We start from the raw sequence: 22,075 nt of genomic DNA, 5'->3' as shown, positions 1-22,075 counted from the left end.
TTCACTTTGATCAGACGCACGGACCCAAAAAGACCACACCACACATACAGATACATCGGCAAATATACAATACAAGCATACCTCATTTGTGCAGTTTATATCAATTCACAGTACCTGCCTCACAGCATCGTCTTCAGTTGTTGGTGGATGGGAATAGAGGTTATAATTAGGATATTGTCGATACGATTGGATAACGACAAAACAACAACAACAAAACGACGCTTTTATCAGGACTCTCCACGACTGGCCTTTACAAGCCCTTTTCCATTCCATTCCTTCTGAACATAGATGAATCATCATCATCATCATTCCGATCCTGTTGAATTTCACTCATAACATCTCGATTACGATATCTTGATTTTAGATTAGGTTGACGGAGAAAATAACCGTGGTCATGGCTGCTCCATATCAATCATCAACAGCAGGTCCATCAAGGTCGTATCCAACTTATCCATCTCAAAATGCATCATCGCCGCTGGCATCTCCTTCCGTAGAACAGGATTCATGGTTGATGAATGGATATCAACAACATCAATATCAGTATCAACATCAACAGTATCAAGGAGTGGGAAATATACAAATGCCTTTACCTAGAGGAGGATCAATGTCAAATTCAAATTCAAATTCAAATTCCAACTCATATTCAGCTTCAGTGTCAAGATCAGCTTCTCAAGTTTCAGTACAGGGACCTTCGATCGATGATAGAAGTGAAGGATCAAAGCGGAATCCACTGGTCGATTTGATAGATAGTGAAAGAACTTATGTCGAACAATTGAGTCTTGTCATAAGAGTGAGTATCATACAATCAGCTGATCACATTTGATGGTTGGATGCGAAATGAAGTCATCAATATTATAAGCTGATTTCTTCTCACGAACTGGTAGAGAGTCGCCGCAGCATGGTCGAGGAAAGACTTTCCCCCACCAAGATTAGATACAATGTTCAGATGTGTAGAAGCTGTATATAGGGCAAACAGAGCATTTGGAACTGTGAGTCATTCAGCATAAAAATTCACCTAACTAGTCAAGTATACCTTTTGATCGTTGAACATGTCCGCTTTGTGACTCAGAAACTGAAAGAGATAGGACCCAATCCATCGAGCCCAAAAGCTTTGGGTGATTTGTTAATGCGTTGGGTGAGTTTGCATCATAATATCATCATCCCCTATTAGCATTGAGTTGACATTCGCATCATGTACTTTCCTAATCTGGCTTAGATCGACGACCTGGAACCCGCATATCACAAATACTGCACACATTTCTTGACAGGCTTCGATTCTTATGTACCTGTGACTCGTAATGGATTACTTCCAGGCATATTATCTGATATATCGACATCATGCGCACCGACACCTCCCTTGACACATTGGTCCTTGGATGCATTGTTCATCTTACCCTATACAAGATTAAGATATTATCGTAAACTTTACGCTAGATTATTGAGGAGTACAAAAGAAGGAAGAAGCGATCATAAATTATTAGTTGTAGCAAATCAAAGATTAGAAGAATTAGTAAATCAAGTGGAAACTAGATTGGAATCAGACGTCTCAGAAGAAGATCTTATCTCAGCTTCAACTTCCACATCTGGCTCCACTAATTTACCCACAGCTACTGCTACTGCACCGAGGCTGAGTGGAGGTAGTGGAAATGGAAGTATAGCAGAACAAAGATCAAGAGAACAAAGTTGGAATGATGAAAAAGAAAGAAACAGTAGGGCGAGTTCAGCAATGGATAGCTCGATAGAATCACATACAAAGTGAGTTCTTGTTCTCTCATATAGATAATGGTTGTTTCCTCGCTTTCTCATCTGCCATCTAACTGATTGTTCAGTTTCTCACCTTTTAGCAGCAGAATCGAAGACCGAAATTCGGGTGGATCAGCAGTAACTAACATGACCAGCATAACGCAATCACCACAACGTAGACCACCTATCCAGGTCTCGACAAACACCTCTACTGCACCATCGATGTCTACACCCACTTCTGCAAGTGCCACCCCTTTATCAGATCTGGAGTTGAAGATCGACCCAGAACGGACTATAGATCTGTTCTCGATGGCACCAAAAGTGAGTATATTCCATTCTGAAGTTCGATAATTAGTGTCAGCTAAGCTAATCATCGTCCTGTAGAAATGTAAACTTCAAATGAATCCACCTTCGCTCCCATTTACAAGAAAATTACGATCTTCTCATGATGTCACAGTATACTTTACACCAAATTCGACTGGTCAACCAGTCGTTCATCGACGAGCTCATATCTTTATTCTATCGGATTTGTTCTTGATGGCAGAATGGATGGAAGCTTCTGAAAAAGCTGCAAAAGCTCAACAGGTCGCTCGTGAACAACCCGATAGAGTAGGACATGGGGGTCCAATGCCTGAAATGTGGTTGAGCTATCCACCGTTAGCAGGCAAACACCTTATGGTGGCAGAAGGACAACAAGGTAAGTCTTCCAATATCATATATCGAATAAAGCATTGGCTGACAACGATTTGGTGGTAGCAAATGTCCTAACGGTCATGATCATGCGGAAGGAAACGTTCACTATTCATGCAGAATCTGATCTAGCCAGAGATCAGATCATGAAGGATCTGATTGAATGTATTGACTTTGCTTCCACTGGTGAGTTGATACTCACTCAAGGTAGGCTTGTTTACTAAATTTTTCATCCTCTAGCTACTCGACCTCCCACTGTCGCACCATCACCTATACATCCTGATCCTCGTTCACCATCGCTTACTTCCCCTGAGAACCGCTCGAATGAGTCTGCTTTCCCACCTTTGCGTTATCCCAGCCCATTCTCAAACTCTTCATCACCATCGACTAGTCCTCGACCTAACGAACAGTCAGAAATGCCACCTGTGCCACTGGGAGGAAATGCTTTGGTGTCGCAAATGAGTCAAATCTCGTTGCAGCCTGGAGAAGCAGTCGCTTGGCCTAGAGGACCTACCCCACCTCAATCCAATTCTATGCCTCCGCCCCAAGGTATCCCACCTTACAACAACCATCCCATGCCCGGAGGTCAAGCTCCTTCAATGGCAGTTCTTCCACCTCGAGGAGCGAGTCTTCGACCCAGAGTCCAATCTAACAATATGCAATCTCCTCCCACAAGTCAACAACCTCAAATGCCTCCTTTACCTAATATGCCGTTCGATCGACCATCAGATCTCCAAATCCCTATACCAGGAGCTGGAATGGGTGGAGCACCTTTACCACGATCACCATCCGGTCGTTCTGTTCAGTCCGCACCAAGAATGCATATGGACAACGGATTACCACCTGTCCCACCTATCCGACCTGGTGCCGGTGCTTCGGGATCAAATTACTCAGACCAAGGACATAATTATGCACCTCAACCGCCATTTGCGCAAAACAACATGATAAACAGATCAAGATCTCTGGAACCGTTAAGAGCACCTGAACCACCTTCTGCAAGGTTCTCACAATTTGAAAATGGTCCGGGACCTGGTGGTGGTGGCGGTATCGGAAGAGCATCACCTCTGAGCGGAATTGGGCCTGCTGGGGAGGATGACGAAGATTCACCACCACCTTCGCCTACAGAAGAAGAGACTACCACGTTAAATGGACCTGCAATAATATCAGCTCAAATGAAATGTAAAGTTTTCCTGAAACAAGAACATCAAAAGTGGAAATCGTTAGGTTCAGGTAAATTGAAATTGTATCTTCAACAACAAACGAGTCTACAACAGCAATTTCCGATAAAGCAATTAGTAGTGGAAAGTGATTCTTCATCGAAACAACTACTAATCTCAACGATAGTATTGACTGATGGCGTGGAGAGAGTTGCCAAAACTGGTGTGGCAGTCGAAATCTCTGACAGAGGTAAAAGGACTGGAATAATCTATATGATCCAGTTGAGGAATGAAAAATCTGCAATGGGTTTATTCGAAAGTTTACTTCAAGGGAGTGATAGAGCTGTAACGAGATGATTTGTAAAGAGTAGATTGTGGACTTCGAACCAGATGTAGACGGGAACACTTGTCCAGTGTGAGAATCTACCTCGATCCCATTACATACGGATCTGTTTGTGACTAGATGTCAGAATTCAAATGCATTATTGTTATTTTTTTTGGTCTTGAGCCAGACAAGATACGTATCATGAATTTGGTCAAATAATTTGGGGCGTAATACATTATAAGTAAGTAAGTGTGACATGTGGCAGTGTACAAGTCACGTGATCTTTCAAGCTGTTTCACGCTCGGTTCCGTTGCATGTAACAAATGAATTAATGAAATTGGGATTTGGGATTGGGATTGATTTTGAGTTGAACCAGTAACTTAGTATCCTTTTCATCATCAATCATCAGATTTATACAACAAGTACTGATACATTCTCCATCTTATACACCTTGTCAAACGTTGATATATACCTGCCTTTTGATCTATACTTGCGATTCACACGTCCACACGAGTAGGAGAGTCAAAAAGGATCGAAAAAAAAAGCCTTACTTTCACACCGCGACCTGTCTTCACTTTTGACACGAATCAAATTTCGCGTCTATCAGTCTACGAGTCTACCAACGTCTATACCCATCAAAAAAGATCATCGACAAAAGACGAGAAGAAAAGGACGATCATATCCAAGCAAGCAAGTCGACCAACACGATCACGAACGACTATATTGCTCTCGATAGATCTTAATTTAAAGATACCTTAAGCGTTAATTCAGGAGAGACAATACACAATCAAATTGATAATTTGCGCTTGATACTTCGGTAAGCCGAGCAATCCATCTCTAAATCAAAATACACCATATCACTCGTACTTAGATATCATAGCTGATTTCGTCAACCTTCTTGATCCTCTTCATCTTCACCCTCGTAGAAGCACAAGTTTGAAATCGAATTATCATCACACTTTCATCAATATCACCGATACCATCACGATCGATACCACACATCCAATGCCAGACAAAATGCACCCCGGTGTATTGCATCGACGATTCTTAAATGATCTATCCACTTCATTATTCAGTTTCGTGTTACCTCTGTTACCCACAAGTGAGGAATTGAATGTAAAAGAAGAGTAAGTCGGTTTCCCTCTATATTTCCGAGTCTCATTCTTTTTCTTTCTCTTTGATTTCGGACTCTTCCATTTCCGTTGCCGTATTTGTTTTTCTTATGCGTCGACGTTTATCAATCCCATCATCACCTTCTCTTCTGATCAATGTAACCCACGAAAATCGTTTTTGGAAATTGTCGGGAAATGCTGATGCCATGCTTTATTGACTTTATAGGGTCAGAGGTCTGATTGAAAAATTGATCAAAACACTTGAACCCTCCGCACGTTTACTGTCATTTGGAAGTAGTTGTAATTCTTTTGGATTGAGGAATTCCGGTGAGTTCCGTTTTGAAAAAATCCGCACCAAAAAATGACATTGAGAGCGATTTATGACTAATTTTCACGATTACTGATTGATTGATATAGATATGGATTTGGTAGTCTTGATTGACGATCCCAATGCAACGATTGAACCTGGAAATTTCGTTGAAAGCATGGCGACTTTACTAGAACGTGTGAGTAGTTTCGTCTCATACAGTCTTTGAGTTCAGCGGGAGCTTGTGTGAATATTTTTCCCTTCCCGAGATGCGTGCTAATTGACTGGATGATATTGATAGGAAACGAATTTTAATGTCAAACCTTTACCAAGAGCTAGAATCCCAATTTTGAAGTTAGAATTAGCTCCTTCTCCAGCCCTGCCATTTGGTACGTCTATCGCAACTTTTCGACTTTCTGTCACCTGTCGCGTAACCTACTGATACATTTCCCTCTACTGTAGGTATCGCATGTGATATTGGAATTGAAAATCGTTTAGCCATCGAAAACACAAGGTTGTTGTTGACTTATGCTACTATCGATCCTGCCAGAGTTAGAACCTTGGTCCTATTTCGTGAGTTACTAACCCCCTATGCTAGTATCAGGAAACGAAAAAATGGTCTCACAGGTCACTTTTTACTCTTACAGTAAAAGTGTGGTCGAAAAGGCGGAGAATCAATTCACCTTACAGAGGTACTTTATCGTCATGTGAGTATATAAGACCTCTTTGTGTTTCCCATTTGGACTCAATTGACCTAAACTACCCGTCATCTCCCCTTCAGACGGCTTCACACTCATGGTCCTTTACTTCCTTGTTCACGTGAAACAACCCCCGGTCTTACCGAACCTACAACGTATCATGCCTATGAGACCTATGGAAGAGGAAGAAGTAATGCTTGAAGGTAAAAACGTTTACTTCTTCGATGATGTCGAGACTCTAAGAAGAGAATGGTCTTCTGTCAACTTCGAAAGCGTCGGTGAACTGTGAGTTACATCCCTTTCATATCGATAACTGTATGATAAGGTGGTCTCCCATCAAGCGTGGAGTCTGGTGACAATACATTGAAGCTGACATCGAGAATATAATTGCAGCCTCATCGATTTCTTCCGATTCTTCTCACACGATTTCCAATTCAACAATTCCGTCTTGTCACTGAGAGCCGGTCAGTTAACGAAAGAAAGTAAAGGCTGGGTCAACGACGTGAGTAATCAAGTCAAGGCCACAAAGAAAATGACTGATCCTGACATGTAGATCGATGTCGGTGGATTAAACGAAATGGCAAGAGACCGTAACCGACTGTGTATCGAAGTGAGCAATGTTGACATTCACGTCAAATGCAGCATGCTAATGCCCCGAATAGGACCCCTTCGAGATTACTTACAATGTCGCAAGAACAGTGACGAAGGATGGTTTATACACTGTTAGTACATGTCGTTTGCGAGAAGGCCACTTTGATTAACCATTCTTCACGTATAGATACGAGGAGAATTCATGCGTGCAACAAGAGTAAGTGGAAACACATATCGTAATCAGCAATCGAGCTGACAATGTTAATCATCTTGCAGATCCTTACCCAACGGCCTGACCGAGCGGTTCTCGCACTCGCTGAGTTGTGTAGAGAACGAGATGATGACCTCCACCGAGCTCCTCGATCGGCTTCACCTGCTCCACGAGCTCTTTCTGCCACTCGAGGACAATACTCTACCCCTCACGTAAACAACGGATGGCGAAGTCATTCCCAAGTACCCTTTGGATCTGGGCCCATGCTTGATGCGCCCGGAGGACGAAGAGGTCAGTCAAGTGAAGATGACTTCCCTGAATACTCTGCTCAAGACTTGTGGCTCCAGAGTCAAGGATCTAACCTTGGTGGAGTTGGCGGATTAGGACTAGGATTTGATGATTTGGGTTTGAGTGAAAGGGGAGGCAGAGGACGTGATACTGTCACGAGGGGGCTTGAAACTCCTGGAGGAGCATACAGAGGTGCCCCAACATCAAGACGTTCCGCATCAGCTTATGAAGGTGGCAATGGACCTACATCGGGCACCATCAGTGCACCATTGAGTCCACATAGATTATATGCTCAATTAGAATTGGGCAAAGGATTGCAAGCACCTTCTAATACGAATGCTTGGCCAGGATATGACCCAAGATTACATTCAAGTCCAGGTATGCCGATGGATAGAATATCTGCTTCTGCTTCAGGTCCTACCTCTGGTGGTGGACCATCGAGAGTAACATCGCAAAGTGGTATCTCAAGAAGTCCAATTTCAGCTGCTCCCGCTTCCAATTCAAAGACTTCTTCCTCTTCAAATGGTTTAAGAACTTCAAAGCAACATCATCAACAGCATAATTCCACTTCGCCGTTACCTGCTTTTGCACCATTCGATTCTGCACCCATCCCTCCTCCACCAGGATCAGCTAAATCATCAATCGCACCTCCACCTTCAGCGACAAGATCGTCGATTCAAAATCAAAATCCTATCAAAAAATTATCATCTTCCATTGAGTCACCAGCCAATTTCATTTCGCCAAGTACACTTCTTTCACCTGCTAATGAACCTGCAGCGCTTCCATCAATGGAAAACTTGACGAATAATTTCGGTCAATTAGGTGTCGGCGTCGGTGTTGGAAGTATGAAACCTCCACCCCCGGTGAAATCATTAGGTGGTGATGGACCTAAAATTGTCGGTAACGAAAATAAAGATAAATTGGATCACCCTGATCCTACTACTGAGAAACCATGATAGGACGAAAAGATGCGATCGATACAGAGGAAGATGGACACGTCGCCAGTTGCTAGTACGGCGTACGACAAGTACGGAGTATCGAGTTTTGTAGGAGCTTAGTCGGACATCCGCTGATAGTCGAAGGGTGAAAGTGAAGAAACGCAATTAATCGATCAGATCAAATCAAGTTACAGAATACAATGAAGGATGCCTTCATCAAAAATAGCATATTTCCCTAACATCCCTCTTCATCTTGTCTTCCTTCATCCGTTCATTCAGTCATTCTTTTTCATTTTTCCATGTTAAACATAATATATAACCTTGCATTATCTTTCTCTTTCCTCGATTCGCACTCGATCAAGTAAGATATCCAAATTACGGTTTTTAAGATGAAGAATTATTATATCATTGTAAGCATAGTATTATTTTGCATATGCATATAGCGTTGGGAATTTCATTGTATCCATTCAACTTGGGACTTGATGCCGAGGTTGATCATGTTTGAATGCAATGATACTGTGGTGGGTCGTCATTTGTTTTTTCTCGTTGAGCTAGCTTTGTATAAATAAAATAGACAAGAGGAAAACGAGTTGAATGACAAAGTTTCAGTTACTTGACGCGTCGATGATGGGCGTGACTCTTTTTGATCTATCGCTATCTTATCAACCATAATTCGTTATTTCGTTCAATTCACCAATATCAGCTATACATGAGCCTTCGATCAAAGATCCAATTGGGGATATCGTTCGTTGATAGATGGGTCATCTTCGAACTTCGATGTCAAATCAAACTATGTATATAACCCCTTCAGGCGAATAATATGTCTTCTGTTCCTCCACCTAAAGGTTTAATCCAGAATCCATCGAACTCATCAACGTCCTCCGACGAACCTATCATTATTGAACAACCCCTATTTCAACCTGGTCCTTCGTCGGCATCGGCATCACTAACCAGAAGAAGATCCAGACCGTTGCCTAGGAAGGCCAGTAGTATCAATAACGGAAATGGCAATGGAAATGGAAAAGCAAGAGAACGAGGAAAACGCAAATCAATCAATTTAGTTGAATTAGAAGATGATGAAGACGATGATGATATACCGATTTTCGTTGGATCTACCTTTGATAAATACAAATATACATCTAAAAACATTTCTACAATCTCATCAAGATCACCTTCGTTGACTCCTGGTCCTGGTCCTGGTCCTGGTCCCGCATCAAGTGCCAAATCTCGAATGATATTTGATGTAGATGCGGTTGATACGAAGACCTCATCAGTATCAAAACCGATTCCAAGTCCAAATGCCAACTCAAGATCGAAATCAAGATCAAAGATAAGAACAAGCTCGATATCATCCCCTATAACTTCAATGAGTAATCCTCCAAATAATAAAGGAAAAGGAAAAGGAAACGATTATTCAAGTACAACGACCACGACCACGACGATGACAACGACAACACCAGCTTTACCACTCTTACCTGATTTGGCATTGGAACCATTACCAGTCCCAGCGTGGTTAGGTAAGACTGCAATCCTGTTACAATTGAATTGTTGCGCAGTGTGTAAAGTAAGATTCAAGAAAACAGATTCAGGTGCTGCTAGATGGGTGAGTACAAATTTTTGAATCATCATTTTTCGTATCAATTCCTGCTTTTACCTGAGAAGATTTACGAAGGGACGATGTGGGGAGAATGGAATTAGCTATGCTATGCGATGAGATGCGATCACATGAGATGAGATCAGATGAGATGAGATGACACGAACCAAAATCAAGCTGATCGTTTGCATTCAAATTCCCACAGAGACACATGTCGACTTGTAGACCACCATTATATAGACCACCAAATCCTCCACCCGATTTACAAAGACTGATACATGAATCGTTACATTCACAGCATTCTGCATCTAAGGAACCTACTTCATTACTTGATTTACACGTTCGTCAAGCGTCACTTACGATAGAGCCAGATGAAATCACTTCTCAATCACCATCATCATCTGTCAAAGGAGGAAAGAAGAAGAAGGTATCGCAAAAACAACAACAACAACAGCAACAAACACCGAAATTGATAGGACTGAAATCTGTTACATCGGTAAAAGCTACTTCTGAAAGAGATGATGAAAATTGGCAAATTGAAATCAACAATAGATTAAAAGAATTTATAGGTCCTCCTTCTTCTCCTCCTTCAGAATTACCTTATTCACCTTGTCATTCTCATTCTCATTCTCCCTCGCCATCGCCCTCTAGATCCCCATCACCGACGATAAGACTATCGTCTACAGGAGACAACTCAGCGACGATCGATGATCATGATGAGGATCATTTACTTCCGTCCACTCAACCCTTAGGTGAATCTTCTTTGGCTCAACTATATGCTAAACCAAATACAAACCCCACTACTTGTACTTCTCCTTCACGTTCACCATCAAAATCCAAATCACCTATAACCCCATCTCCTCCTTCTTCGCAAAACAAAGTATCGATTCATTCCTTATCTGATCAAGAGGAAGAAGTGGCAGAAGAAGCTGAAATACAGCTACCGCCTTCATCACAAAAACGATCCTTGTCACAACGAATTGACAGCGATGAAGAAGATGACGATGATACTGTCGAAGAAACCAAAAGACGTCTTCCCTTTCGAACAAGGGGAGACTCGCACGTCGAAGGGAGTCTCTCCGATAGAATCAATCATCGATCAACCATACCACTCGGATGGGGAGAATCAATCATCTTCCAAAACGAGGTTGAACGAAACGGAGGATGGACAAGAGGTTTCGTTTGACAATGTCAATACACCTTCGTCCTCGCCCTCAACATTCAAGTTTAAATCTCAGCCTGAACATTCCGGATCTAACCGGCTTGATCTCACACCTTTCAACAAGTATTCACCAACACCTGCAAACTCAGCTACGCCTAAAGCGTCACTGATCAACGATGACAGCACAAGAGAGAGATCTGCGACTCCGACACCGACTTCTGCAGTCGCTGCTCATATGGAGATATATACGATACCATCTAGTTCACCGGAAGATAATTGGGGTGACGAAGCTTTACTCTCCTGGGATGGCGAAGACGATGCTGAAGTAGTATCTGTATCATCAGTGGCACCTTCGGAAGCTGGTCTAGACAGAGAGGAAGATGATGAAGAAGATTGGGGGAGGGACGCTTATCTCGAATGGGCTTATGAAGGGGGAGACGACGCTGTTTCCACAAATGATGATATGTCAGAGGATGAGAATGCCCTTGGCGAAGATATGGAGGATGAGGATGAGGATGAGGATGATGAAGATGACGATAGTGGAAAACTTCTCCAATTAGAAAGTCCCGCACAACTTGTATCAAGAGGTATGCCAGATTATTCCACATGGGAGTTGAAAAAGCTTCAAGTAGGTCTCGAGACTCTTTATGTCCACGTTCCTCAGTCAGGAAGCGCTGACAACACTATTCGGACAGCGTTTGATTGTTGGATATGGCTATCGAACGAGTAATGACCGTAAGTCATTGGAAAAATTGGCGATTGATTGTTGGAGATCTATCAATCCGCCTTCAAGCCCAATTATCACTTCGACGTCTCTAACTCCCGCCAAAAACACAAACTCGAAACGACCAATAGAACGAGATTCAAGCGTCAGTTCGGCAGACGTTCCCCTAGCACAAGTAAAAGACACCAAGAAGCAAAAAGGGAAATCCAAAGAAACAGCTTTGAATATAGTGGATAGTCAGGATTCGCCGCATGGTGCGAATCGAGCGAAGTCAAGTAAGGGTAAAAGGACAATTAGGGGCAAAGTGGATGAAAAAGACAAAGACAATGGAGTTGCGAAAAGCGGCAAAGTCGATCTCAGTAAGAGGTTTTATGATATGATTATGAATGATCAAGAATTATGGTTAAGGATATTACGATATGAAGTGAGTTTGACGGCATTTCGTCATTTTCCCCCCCTCGACTTGACTTTGATACCAGTCCAAATGGCCCGTGTGCGGCTCAAGAGACTAACTAAACCTTTCTCGGTCACTAGCCCATCAGCTTTGATGAACTTGTCAGTAAATCTATAGCATCTGGTATCGATAAAGAATCGAGAAGTTGGAAAAAGGATTTGAAAAAATATCTTGATCTCCAGGTCAGTGGCAGAAACTGTCTTTTACGCACGCTGCCGAATATCGTATTCCAGAGCTGATCACATATCGTGATGGTCATAGAGCATATCATTCTTCACAGAGGATCCGACGGGTGGACAACGACGAAGGCATTAGTTTACAGTGCATACTCATATTCTGTGATTTTTTACATCAATTACCTAACCATATAATCTTTACCCCATGTACATATGCAACTGACCTTGAACGGTGCCAATTGTAACAGTTATAACGACAAGATGTACAATTCACTGCACATGCATATACATTGTCTATCATCCACTACATCATATTTCACAAGGTCTCAAGTGACCGTTGCCACGTAGCCAAGTTCGAATCCAAAGCCGAAAGCCAAGTCCTAGCCGAATTTCCCCACAGACGAAATCACCTCACCTTCTCAATCTAATAACGGGTTCACCATAAGTTCTAGGTCGTGCACCAGGTTGCCAAATGGTAGGAGAAGCATTGACGAAATGAATTTCCCACAGAGTACCTTTTGATTGATGATGATAATGTAAAACTTCAGATTCTCTTTGAACTCTTCTTTTTTCCCTTCTATTCTTTAATTTCCTTTCATCTTTTCTCCATTGTCTTTCTATTCTAGGGAGATACATATCATTTCTTTTCGCTTGTCTTTCTTCTTCATCTTCACTCCAGTCGTTGAATTGATCATCTCTCTCATGTTGTTGATCTGAAGAATATTCTTCATCCGAAAATTCATTGGCATGTGAATAGCCTCTCGATTTAGGTGGAGGCTCAATAGGCGGTGGTAAAACTCTTTTACCATCTTGGGCCGCATAAATCTTTATTCCCCTAGGTGAAAAAAACGCAACGGCCCAACTTGCGAGTAGTGAATGTACACCTTCGGATAAGATTGGATCCGGTCCATTCCCATACCTATTGCCAGTTCGATGAGAGAACAAACTGGATGATGATTTTGCGGAACCATAGGAATGTCGAGCGTTGGCCAAGGCTTCTCGTGAAAGGTCTTCGATGAATTTGGCCCTGTATTCGGGAGAATCAAACTATCAGCAAGTAATGATCTTCAGTACCGTCGATTCTATCATCTGGACAGAACAATGATTGCACATCAAAGACAGTAGGATCGACAGTAAACTCCAAATAAAGTCTAACCTTATCGATGCACAATATTCTCATCTGTCGATTGCTTGATGCAAGAGCAGTGAAGAAGGTTTCTCACTCACCAATCCTCCTCGTTGACATCATGACTGACCATCTCCGGCGGTAAATGCAATTGATGAGGGTAATTGAGACTTTTGGCAGGTAATGAAAAAGCCTCGAATGGATCGTATCGAAAATACGAATCGGATTTGGCTGGAGGTCGATCGAAACATGCGGGTCTATTGGACAGACAAGAAAAAAGGGTATGAGTATGCATGATTCTAAATGTATGCTTACAAGTTTGAATAGAAGCATTATCCCCAAGTAAAATGAACATGAACGATCTTCGCCACCTTCATGAAACCGTCCTGCTTCTTCACTAATCATTCTCCGTCTTCTTCCCATACCACGATATATCCTTTACTTCCTCCCCAGGATGTCCACGTATCCCATCGGATCATCGACCCTACTTTTCCCACTCAGAAGATAATAATTTCTCCAACCGACGTACTGATCTGGTCTACCTGTTCCACTACCTGTCCCTGTCTCACTCATACTACCAGAATTTGACGCTGAGAAAGGTTGTAATTGAGTAGCTTGTCCTTGAGGAACACCCGCTGCTGGTCCGACGGGTTGAGCAGCTGGAGCTAATGGAGGTTGAGATCCGCCCGGCATGTTGGGTTGAGGATTGGCTGATACTATCGGTCGACCCCAGCCGTCCCAACCTACGAGTATCGAAGAATCATAATCAGCTGAGGCAGGTGCGCCGTTCCGGAACTATCGTCTGGAGCATATTGAACACAGGTGGTTGGAACACAAAGGAAGCATACCTTCTGGTAAGTCAGGTGGTACTACAGACAGATCTCGTCAGCTCAGCTTTCTTTCATCGATAAGATAGTACAACACTCACACATCCGTCCATACTGATCGAACCCTTCTTGACCAGGTCGAGCTATGAATGGTAATCCATATGGCATAGGCGGTAGAGCTGATGGATCGGGTGGGCGATATGGCTGACTGTGAAGATCATCATATCAGCTTGGTACGCTTTTATGGTAGAGCATCGTGTGACAACCGAGCTGGAGAAGACGATTTGTGACCGAGAAAAAGGTTTCTCCCCTTTGGAGTGCAGACGATTCCGCAAGGGGTGATGTGGTTGTGTGGAGAGAAAAAAGATATGATAATCCATTCCTGGGAGATGTTCAGAAACGGGATGACGATGCTTGCATACCTTGAACCGACTCCTCCTGGACCAGCAAAATCTGGATATCGCACGATAACAAATCAATTCATATCACATGTATCCCGATCAAGTCGATCAATCACATTCCAGGACCTTGCGTACCTCTTCCCAAAGTATCTCTACCAAATCTTCCCGGCATGGAATTGTAAAATCCCATTCCAGGTTGACCGGGTACGACTCCTGGGATGGGTGTTGCCATTGGCATTTGCATTCCCATAGGCATGCCCATTCCCATCATTGGCATACCCATGGCACCCATCCCACCCATTCCCATGCCACCCATTCCCATACCCATGCCTCCCATACCCATACCCATTCCGCCCATTCCCATCATTGGATTCATCATTGGTGGTCCGAACATAGGTGGTCGAGTCCCTACCAATGGTAGTGGTCGAGGACAAAGCGCTGGTTGTATTGGTGGATAAGGTGGTCTATGGTGTTTAACGGAGAATGATTTGTGAAGAGAAAGTACAAACAATATTTGGGAGTCACAGAATGATATCAAGTACAAGAAGGTATATATATACATTGACAAAGGAGTACACGATTTGAGTCAACCAAAAAAAGTTGCAGTTGGAATGATTTTCGGTATGAAACGTGTTTGATGATGACGAAATTGTGATGAAATAGGAAATGGGAAGAGATGTGGAAAGAGGGAGGGGAGGGGGGATCAGTGCGTCAGCTAACGGTGTGTATTGTGTTGTATTGTATTGTATCGTGAAACCAAGTTGAACGAAAGGATGACCCCTTTTCGCATCACCGTTGAACCGCAGCACAGAGATCCATCCGCATCCGGAAGCCAAGAAGCTCGAAAAGATACTCACCCCATTCCCATACCGTTCATACCGTTCATACCGTTCATACCACCCATACCACCCATACCTCCCATACCTCCCATACCTCCCATACCTCCCATACGACCGCCCATGGCCATACCTTGTTGACCACCATTGAATCGGTTGGTATATCTTTCTTTAGCAGCTTGTTCGATAATAGTAGGAGCAGGTGGATATGCGTATCTTAGTATACCGTAAGCACAGACCTCCTAATCCTTCGTGAAGGGAGACTTTTGGCTTATGCTGGTGGAAACACTCACCGTTCAGATTTGGGAGGTGGTACACCAGATCCAATAGATTTGTAAGGATTACCTTCCAATCCTTTCATAGCTTCTTTCGCTAATTTGTCAGCTTCCTTTTTCTCTTTCTTCTCCCTCCTTTTACGTTCCTTGACACTCTCCAAAGGGTTTCCTTCTCCCATATCTAGATCCAATCCCTTGACGACACCTGTATGATCTCGCATCCTAGCATGTAAATGTTCGTTCCCTTTGGAATCACGGTCCAACTGAGCAGATAAAGTCACAATGGTTTTGGGACCTTCTGGAAGAGGAAGAGGCGTCGTTGCGGGTGCAGTGGTAGGCGGTGGAATTGTGGTTTGAGCTGGTACATAAGGCAGATACGTTGTTCGACCTGGGAGAGAGCTAGGTGCAGGGATATAGATGGTTGTAGCCGGTACAGTAGTTGCAGCATAAGCCGTTGCTGGAGGAGAAGCAGCGTCTTTCACCACACCTGTGTGATCTCTTAGTCTAGCATGCAAATGTTCGTTCCCTTGGGTATCTCGGTCAAGTTGCGCAGAATACGTTGCTATCGTTTTCGGGCCTTGAGGAGGAGTAACGGTCGCTGGTGGTAAGGGAGGTAATGTTTTTCTAATAGATGGTGGAGGAGTGGCTTGAATAAGAGCTTGATAGTCGACTGCTCTCGCGGTCTGATATTAGCTGACTTGCGTTGTACCAGTAGGTAGTACCAAGCTGACTCACTCATTGGGATAGGCCGTAGTCCACCTTTTGTTCCACTCTGTCTACCTGAAGTAGAAGAAAAGCCATTACTTTTATTTATACCTTTCGTAGTATTTCCTCCCATTGTAGTAGCTGCGGTATCAATTTCAATATCATCCTCATCAGAAGAGTCCATGGGAACCATGACCTTCTCTACCGTTGTAGTTTCGATGATCTTCATCGGTTTCTTTCCTGATCCTGGAGAGGAGGTTCGAAATATTTTAGGCAGTTTCATTTGGGATAATGGAGCTGGAATCGGAGTAGAAGGTGTGTGTATTGATTTTAGAGAGATGACAGGAGATGGGGTTGGGAGTGATTTAAGGTTCGCTTTTGTGGATTTGGGTATGGGTTTTGGGGTTGAGTGAGTTACGTTTTCGACAAATGGATTATCCGTTGAAATTACTTTGGGGGTACCAGGTGTACTTGCAGGTGGAGGAGTCGATGCTTTCTTCCTTGTTGTAGTAGTTGTAGTTGTGATAATTTTAGTTTCTTCAACCACTTCCTCTTGTTCTTCGGCAACTGGTTCTGGTTCTGGTTCTGGTTCTGGTGATTTAGGGTTTGATTTGAACAATTTAGGTAAGATCGATCTATTCGATACAGGAATATGTATTACTGTAGGTGCTCTAGAAGGTGGAAGTGGTATTTCAGTAGGAACAACCAATGGTGTGGATGATTTTACAGGTTCGATTATGTCTATCGTCTGTTCTTTGACTACTTCGATTGGAACTGGTGTAGGTGTGGGAGGAACGATAATTGGAGCTGGGGCTGGAGCAGGTTGAGGGATAGTAACGTTCACTATAACTTCGGGGTGATGATGGGATCTATGTGACCTGTGTGATGGCGCTGGTGAGCTTGGACGCGGAGGTGTGGCAACAATGGGTGCTATTACAGTTGGGACTTTGGCCGAAGGTGGTTTCACAGATGGGACGGGCGCAGCGATGACAGTTGAAGCTTTTGATGGTACAGGGACTACAGTAGCTGGAATAGATGGCGCTTTGGTGGACGGTGTTATTACTGTTGGGACTTTGATTGTCGGTGGAGCTATTGTCGTAGGAGCTTTAGTCTTTATCGAAGGTGGATTAGACACAGGAGGAGGAGGATCTTCTTCAACTTGTCCAGCAGGGATTTCCTTGACTTCTTTGATTTCAACAATATCAGTTTTAGTTTCAACTACATTCCCATCAGAATCTATTGATCTTGCATAATGTGAATGATGATGATGATGTTCATGGTCATGATGATGATGTTGACTTTGCGCATTATCGCCTCCATCGTCCGAATGGATAGAAGGGACTTTGTTTGTTGCTGCCGGAGGAGCTTCGGTAGGAGGAGTCTTCTTTTTCTTAGCCATATTGCTAAATCACGGGATTCCGGTTCGGACGTGAGGAGGTGGCGAACTGTTTACTATTACAGTTGGCAAGTTTTGAAACGGGTTGAGAAGGAAGGAAAGATAAGTTGACAATGGAGTGTAAGAAGAAGTTTCTGAGTTGATTAAGAGATAATTTCCATTCCTTTGGTTTTGAGCACAGTCGATATGTGGGTCGAAGATGGATGCTGACAGACCCCAGAGGAGAGAGGAAGCTGTTGAGTCTATAAGCAGCGTAAATTTAAGGGGTTGAGGATAATCTATAACATAAGTCTTCTGAGCAGATGCATTGAAATCGCAGCATAAGTGCACAATGCATGTGCAGTCAGATACTAAAGGAGGGTTAGAGGATGGACCGGATTCGGCGTGTTTCTGGTGCATTGTTGCATCGTTCAACGTGCAGTCCTATATCGTTGATGGTACATGAGTAGGTAGGGTAAAGACAGGGGGTTTGGAGGATGTGGATCCTTTGGATAAAGGGAAGGCGACTCAACAGGCAAATAACTCGGACGGTCGTTACTAGAGATTTGCACGTATCAATGTGCTCAGTCTACCTTGAGTGTTTCCTATCTACTTCAATCGATACCTCATCGTTGGCAAGCAAGAACTCATACCTTTGTTCGCCTGCGGGTTGATATGTGGTTTCATTGCTCGCGCTCGGATCACTCTTCCTGCCGAGGCTTGAAGATGTTTGTTACATGAGGTTTGTAGTACTATATTCTATGTGTGGGCGGTATCCTGAGCCTCATCTGAGTACGATTATGGTAGTATTATAGAGGTATTACAGGATTTGGCAAATCCAGCTACACCTATGAAGAAGCACTCGACGTTACAAATGCATGATGCCCTGGCAGCTACTCGTCCAGTTTATTTCCAACGGATATGCCGTTGTGTTTTTATTAGACGGTCCTCATGTGCCACATCCGCGAGACGGCTTTTTCGGAGACGGGTGATGGGGGGGGGCCAGTTCGATGGGAATCAATCTATTTGGGATTTTGCCGTCCATGCAATTAAACACTTTACTTGCAATAATATTTGGTTTCGTCTGGAAAGTTTTTGATTGATTCGATTAACTCAAACCACAGATTAGGAAAGATCCACCATCATGTTTTCCAGACAACCACTCGTATGTTCCCGGGGATTCCTACATCCATACGATTCCCCATTGTTCAAGGTGGAGATGGATTATGCTGATCAATAGGATGTATAGGCACAAAACCTCCTTCGACCATTATCTAAACCCTCTTCATCATTCTCACGATCATCTACTCTGCCTCGATTGACCTTCCTCCAATCAAGAGGATTAGCAACTTCTTCCGATCCTTATGATGTCGTAGTTATCGGTGGTGGTCCAGGTGGTTATGTAGCTGCCATCAAAGCTGCTCAATTGGGCCTAAAGGTGAGTTGAGCTTATCGATAGGAGATTTATTTGGATCATATAAGGGTGAAGAGTTCCCAATGCTGGCGAAATGATTGTCTCGAACAACATGGAAGCAAAGATAAGATTGAGATAAGGAAAAATAAAAGCTCGGGCATCCCGTGTGTATACGAGAATGATTAAGGAAGTGGCAAGGTCTCACCCGATCGGCTCGAATAGCAGGTCTTGTGTTAGGGTGGACCTTTTGATCGAACGATCGTTAGCATAGCCCTCATGCTGACTTATTGCTGTACCATCCCGCAGACCGCTTGTATTGAGAAACGAGGAGCTCTCGGTGGAACATGTTTGAATGTCGGATGTATCCCTTCTAAAGCGATGTGAGTATGCTCACAGATTACCGTATTGTCAATGGCATGATCAGGTCATTCAGTTTGCTGATCAATGAATGACTGTAACAATCTCTTTGAAACGTTGCAGGCTTAACAACTCCCACATATATCATCAAACTGGACACGATTTGAAAAATCGAGGAATCGATGTATCCGAAGTCAAACTTAATTTACCAGCAATGTTAGCAGCCAAAAACGCTTCTGTGAAAGCTTTAACAGGTGGAATTGAAACATACTTGTTCAAGAAAAATGGTGTTGACTATATCAAAGGAGAGGCTTCTTTCGCTTCACCCACTAAAATAAATGTAAACTTACTTGAAGGTGGTGAAACTCAAGTTGAAGCTAAAAACGTTATTATCGCTACTGGATCAGAAGTTACCCCATTCCCAGGAATCGAAATTGATGAAGAACGAATCGTATCCTCGACCGGTGCTTTGGATCTCAAGGAGGTTCCCAAAAAGGTGAGTTGGATATATCGATCTCATTTTGAAGGAAAGAATCGGGTCAACATATCACTGAACGAATGCACCGTATAACAATTTATGCTGATTTTGATTTGCACAAAATCAGATGGTAGTCATCGGTGGTGGTATCATTGGTCTCGAGCTCGGTTCAGTATGGTCAAGATTAGGTGCCGAAGTCACCGTTGTCGAATACCTTGGTGCTGTCGGTGCTGGTATGGACGGTGAAGTTGGGTAGGTTAGATCTCAGAAAAATTGGTGATCAACGTAGCGCTGAACCCTCTTCTTCCCCTTCACACAGTAAACAATTCCAAAGAATCCTCCAAAAGCAAGGCTTCAAGTTCAAGCTCAACACCAAGGTCATCAGTGGTGAACGACAAGGTGACAAGGTCTCACTCAAGATCGACGCTGCCAAAGGTGGTAAAGAGGAAACTGTGAGATCTTCCCATTGTATGACCCCAATTGAAGCACAGGTCGAATAGCTAATCCTCATTACATATAGCTCGAAGCCGACGTTGTTCTCGTTGCTATTGGTCGACGACCAGTCACTAAAGGTCTCAACCTTGAAGCTATCGGTGTAGAGACCGACAAGAGAGGAAGAATCATCATCGATGACCAATTCAACACTTCCGCTAAAGGTGTCAAATGTATCGGTGACGTTACCTTCGGACCAATGCTTGCTCACAAAGCAGAGGAAGAGGGTGAGTGATATTTTCTCGATCGATCAGGTGTAAAGCCCAGTCATGGCCCGTAGCCCATCAAGGCAGTAATCTCGGCTAACACTCGTATGACATCGTAGGTATCGCCGCTGTTGAGATAATCAAATCAGGTCACGGTCACGTCAACTACGATGCTATCCCTTCAGTAGTTTACACTCATCCTGAAGTCGCATGGGTCGGTAAAAACGAAGAGGAATTGAAAGCCGCTGGTGTAGCTTACAAGATCGGAAAATACCCCTTCGCTGCGAACTCAAGAGCTAAGACCAACCAAGATTCAGAGTGAGTACAGGTATACCCATCGTATTTGGCCCTAATGAGCGTACGAATGTATGCTAATGCTTGATTTCCGCTGTCTTATAATAGAGGTTTCGTTAAATTTGTGAGTTTTCCTTGTTCATCTACAAGTCTGCGAATTCTCGGAGATTTAATTAAAAATCTGTCGGAGACCTCCGCTTTCTCCGCGCGCGTCCAATTTATTTGATTCCGCTACCACTTTGTGGCTCCTCGCTATCACAAACGCCTTTTTCATCATATCTTCATCAGTTTTCGAGCTTCAACTGACATCTTTCGACACATAGATCGTCGAGAAGGAGACAGATCAGGTGCTCGGATGTCATATAGTAGGGCCTAATGCTGGCGAGATGATTTCGAGCGCAGTGCTTGCGTTGGAATACAAAGCTTCAGCTGAAGATATCGCTCGAACTTGCCACGCCCATCCAACTTTGTCGGAAGGTGAGTTAGGTTTTTGGGTTTGAAGACTGTAAAACGGGGTTTCGTGGGTCAAAGCAGGGTATGGTAAGAGGGAGAAGGCTGTAGAGGGTAACCGAGAGTCATAGACAGCTGGTAGAGGCAGAGGGTGGAACGTGAGCTGCATGGAGGCGGCAAGGGGTGAAAATATCGAGACGAAGGAAAGTGCCACTTTGACCTGCAGCGGCTCCTTCTTCGGCTTCTGAGGCGGCGGCAGAGTCACTTTCTACCCAGGTTGCAGAGGAGAGGGACGAACGGCGGAGACGATAGCGCGGAATAAGGGAACGGGAGTCGGGAGACGAACGGGACGGCGTGGACGGCGTGGAAGGAGGGAGACAGACGAGACTCCGCAGGGGAAGGCATTCTGCATCGCTTCAAACGGTCATGCTGACAACCTCTTTTCCTTGCATCTGTAGCATTCAAAGAAGCTGCTTTGGCATCTTACGACAAAGCCATCAACTACTAAACGTGTCTTGATAGCGGAGAGGGATCTACATGGTTTCGAGGATATAGTGGGTTTATCAGTAAAATCATGCAGTATACTTTAATTGCTTATGTGATTGTATTGCTTCTTGCAGAAGGGGTCTCCACATTGGTTAGACCCGGTGCATGCGATAGTCATATTAT

The 22,075-nt window shown here is 43.6% G+C and overlaps 6 protein-coding genes across 6 annotated transcripts; 5 read left to right on the top strand and 1 right to left on the bottom strand.

The window, feature by feature from the left end:
* Window positions 1-394: 394 nt before the first annotated feature.
* On the top strand, window positions 395-3,947 carry IL334_001958 (uncharacterized protein; the record flags this gene model as incomplete). Its single annotated transcript, XM_062933706.1, has 8 exons — window positions 395-790; window positions 885-989; window positions 1,070-1,135; window positions 1,217-1,755; window positions 1,845-2,064; window positions 2,128-2,440; window positions 2,500-2,619; window positions 2,674-3,947. 8 exons carry the CDS (start codon window positions 395-397, stop codon window positions 3,945-3,947), a joined length of 3,033 nt encoding a protein of 1,010 aa, XP_062789757.1.
* A 985-nt stretch (window positions 3,948-4,932) lies between these two features.
* Window positions 4,933-8,078, top strand: IL334_001957 (uncharacterized protein; the record flags this gene model as incomplete). The annotated part of the gene is made up of 12 exons (XM_062933705.1): window positions 4,933-5,042; window positions 5,254-5,354; window positions 5,445-5,533; window positions 5,636-5,723; window positions 5,797-5,907; window positions 5,982-6,041; window positions 6,116-6,317; window positions 6,426-6,534; window positions 6,586-6,642; window positions 6,695-6,754; window positions 6,811-6,840; window positions 6,900-8,078. The coding sequence occupies 12 exons, from the start codon at window positions 4,933-4,935 to the stop codon at window positions 8,076-8,078; spliced, it is 2,196 nt and encodes a 731-aa protein (XP_062789756.1).
* Window positions 8,079-8,880: 802 nt separating this feature from the next.
* On the top strand, window positions 8,881-10,840 carry IL334_001956 (uncharacterized protein; the record flags this gene model as incomplete). Its single annotated transcript, XM_062933704.1, has 2 exons — window positions 8,881-9,663; window positions 9,860-10,840. 2 exons carry the CDS (start codon window positions 8,881-8,883, stop codon window positions 10,838-10,840), a joined length of 1,764 nt encoding a protein of 587 aa, XP_062789755.1.
* A 211-nt stretch (window positions 10,841-11,051) lies between these two features.
* Window positions 11,052-12,309, top strand: IL334_001955 (uncharacterized protein; the record flags this gene model as incomplete). Its single annotated transcript, XM_062933703.1, has 4 exons — window positions 11,052-11,444; window positions 11,512-11,964; window positions 12,075-12,176; window positions 12,256-12,309. 4 exons carry the CDS (start codon window positions 11,052-11,054, stop codon window positions 12,307-12,309), a joined length of 1,002 nt encoding a protein of 333 aa, XP_062789754.1.
* A 272-nt stretch (window positions 12,310-12,581) lies between these two features.
* Window positions 12,582-17,739, bottom strand: IL334_001954 (uncharacterized protein; the record flags this gene model as incomplete). Its single annotated transcript, XM_062933702.1, has 10 exons — window positions 12,582-13,197; window positions 13,398-13,553; window positions 13,826-14,039; window positions 14,145-14,165; window positions 14,225-14,331; window positions 14,546-14,576; window positions 14,660-14,988; window positions 15,382-15,576; window positions 15,654-16,305; window positions 16,371-17,739. The coding sequence occupies 10 exons, from the start codon at window positions 17,737-17,739 to the stop codon at window positions 12,582-12,584; spliced, it is 3,690 nt and encodes a 1,229-aa protein (XP_062789753.1).
* Window positions 17,740-18,859: 1,120 nt separating this feature from the next.
* IL334_001953 (dihydrolipoyl dehydrogenase) lies at window positions 18,860-21,914 on the top strand (the record flags this gene model as incomplete). Its single annotated transcript, XM_062933701.1, has 11 exons — window positions 18,860-18,880; window positions 18,965-19,153; window positions 19,436-19,509; window positions 19,610-19,982; window positions 20,092-20,216; window positions 20,284-20,416; window positions 20,485-20,683; window positions 20,782-20,980; window positions 21,065-21,080; window positions 21,280-21,433; window positions 21,865-21,914. The coding sequence occupies 11 exons, from the start codon at window positions 18,860-18,862 to the stop codon at window positions 21,912-21,914; spliced, it is 1,533 nt and encodes a 510-aa protein (XP_062789752.1).
* Between the last annotated feature and the right edge of the window lie 161 nt (window positions 21,915-22,075).

The sequence above is a fragment of the Kwoniella shivajii genome, chromosome 2 (genome assembly GCF_035658355.1).
Source record: "Kwoniella shivajii chromosome 2, complete sequence".
Classification (NCBI taxonomy): domain Eukaryota; kingdom Fungi; phylum Basidiomycota; class Tremellomycetes; order Tremellales; family Cryptococcaceae; genus Kwoniella; species Kwoniella shivajii.
The sequence above is the reverse complement of the archived record's forward strand: the minus strand, read 5'-3'. Positions and strand labels throughout refer to the sequence as shown.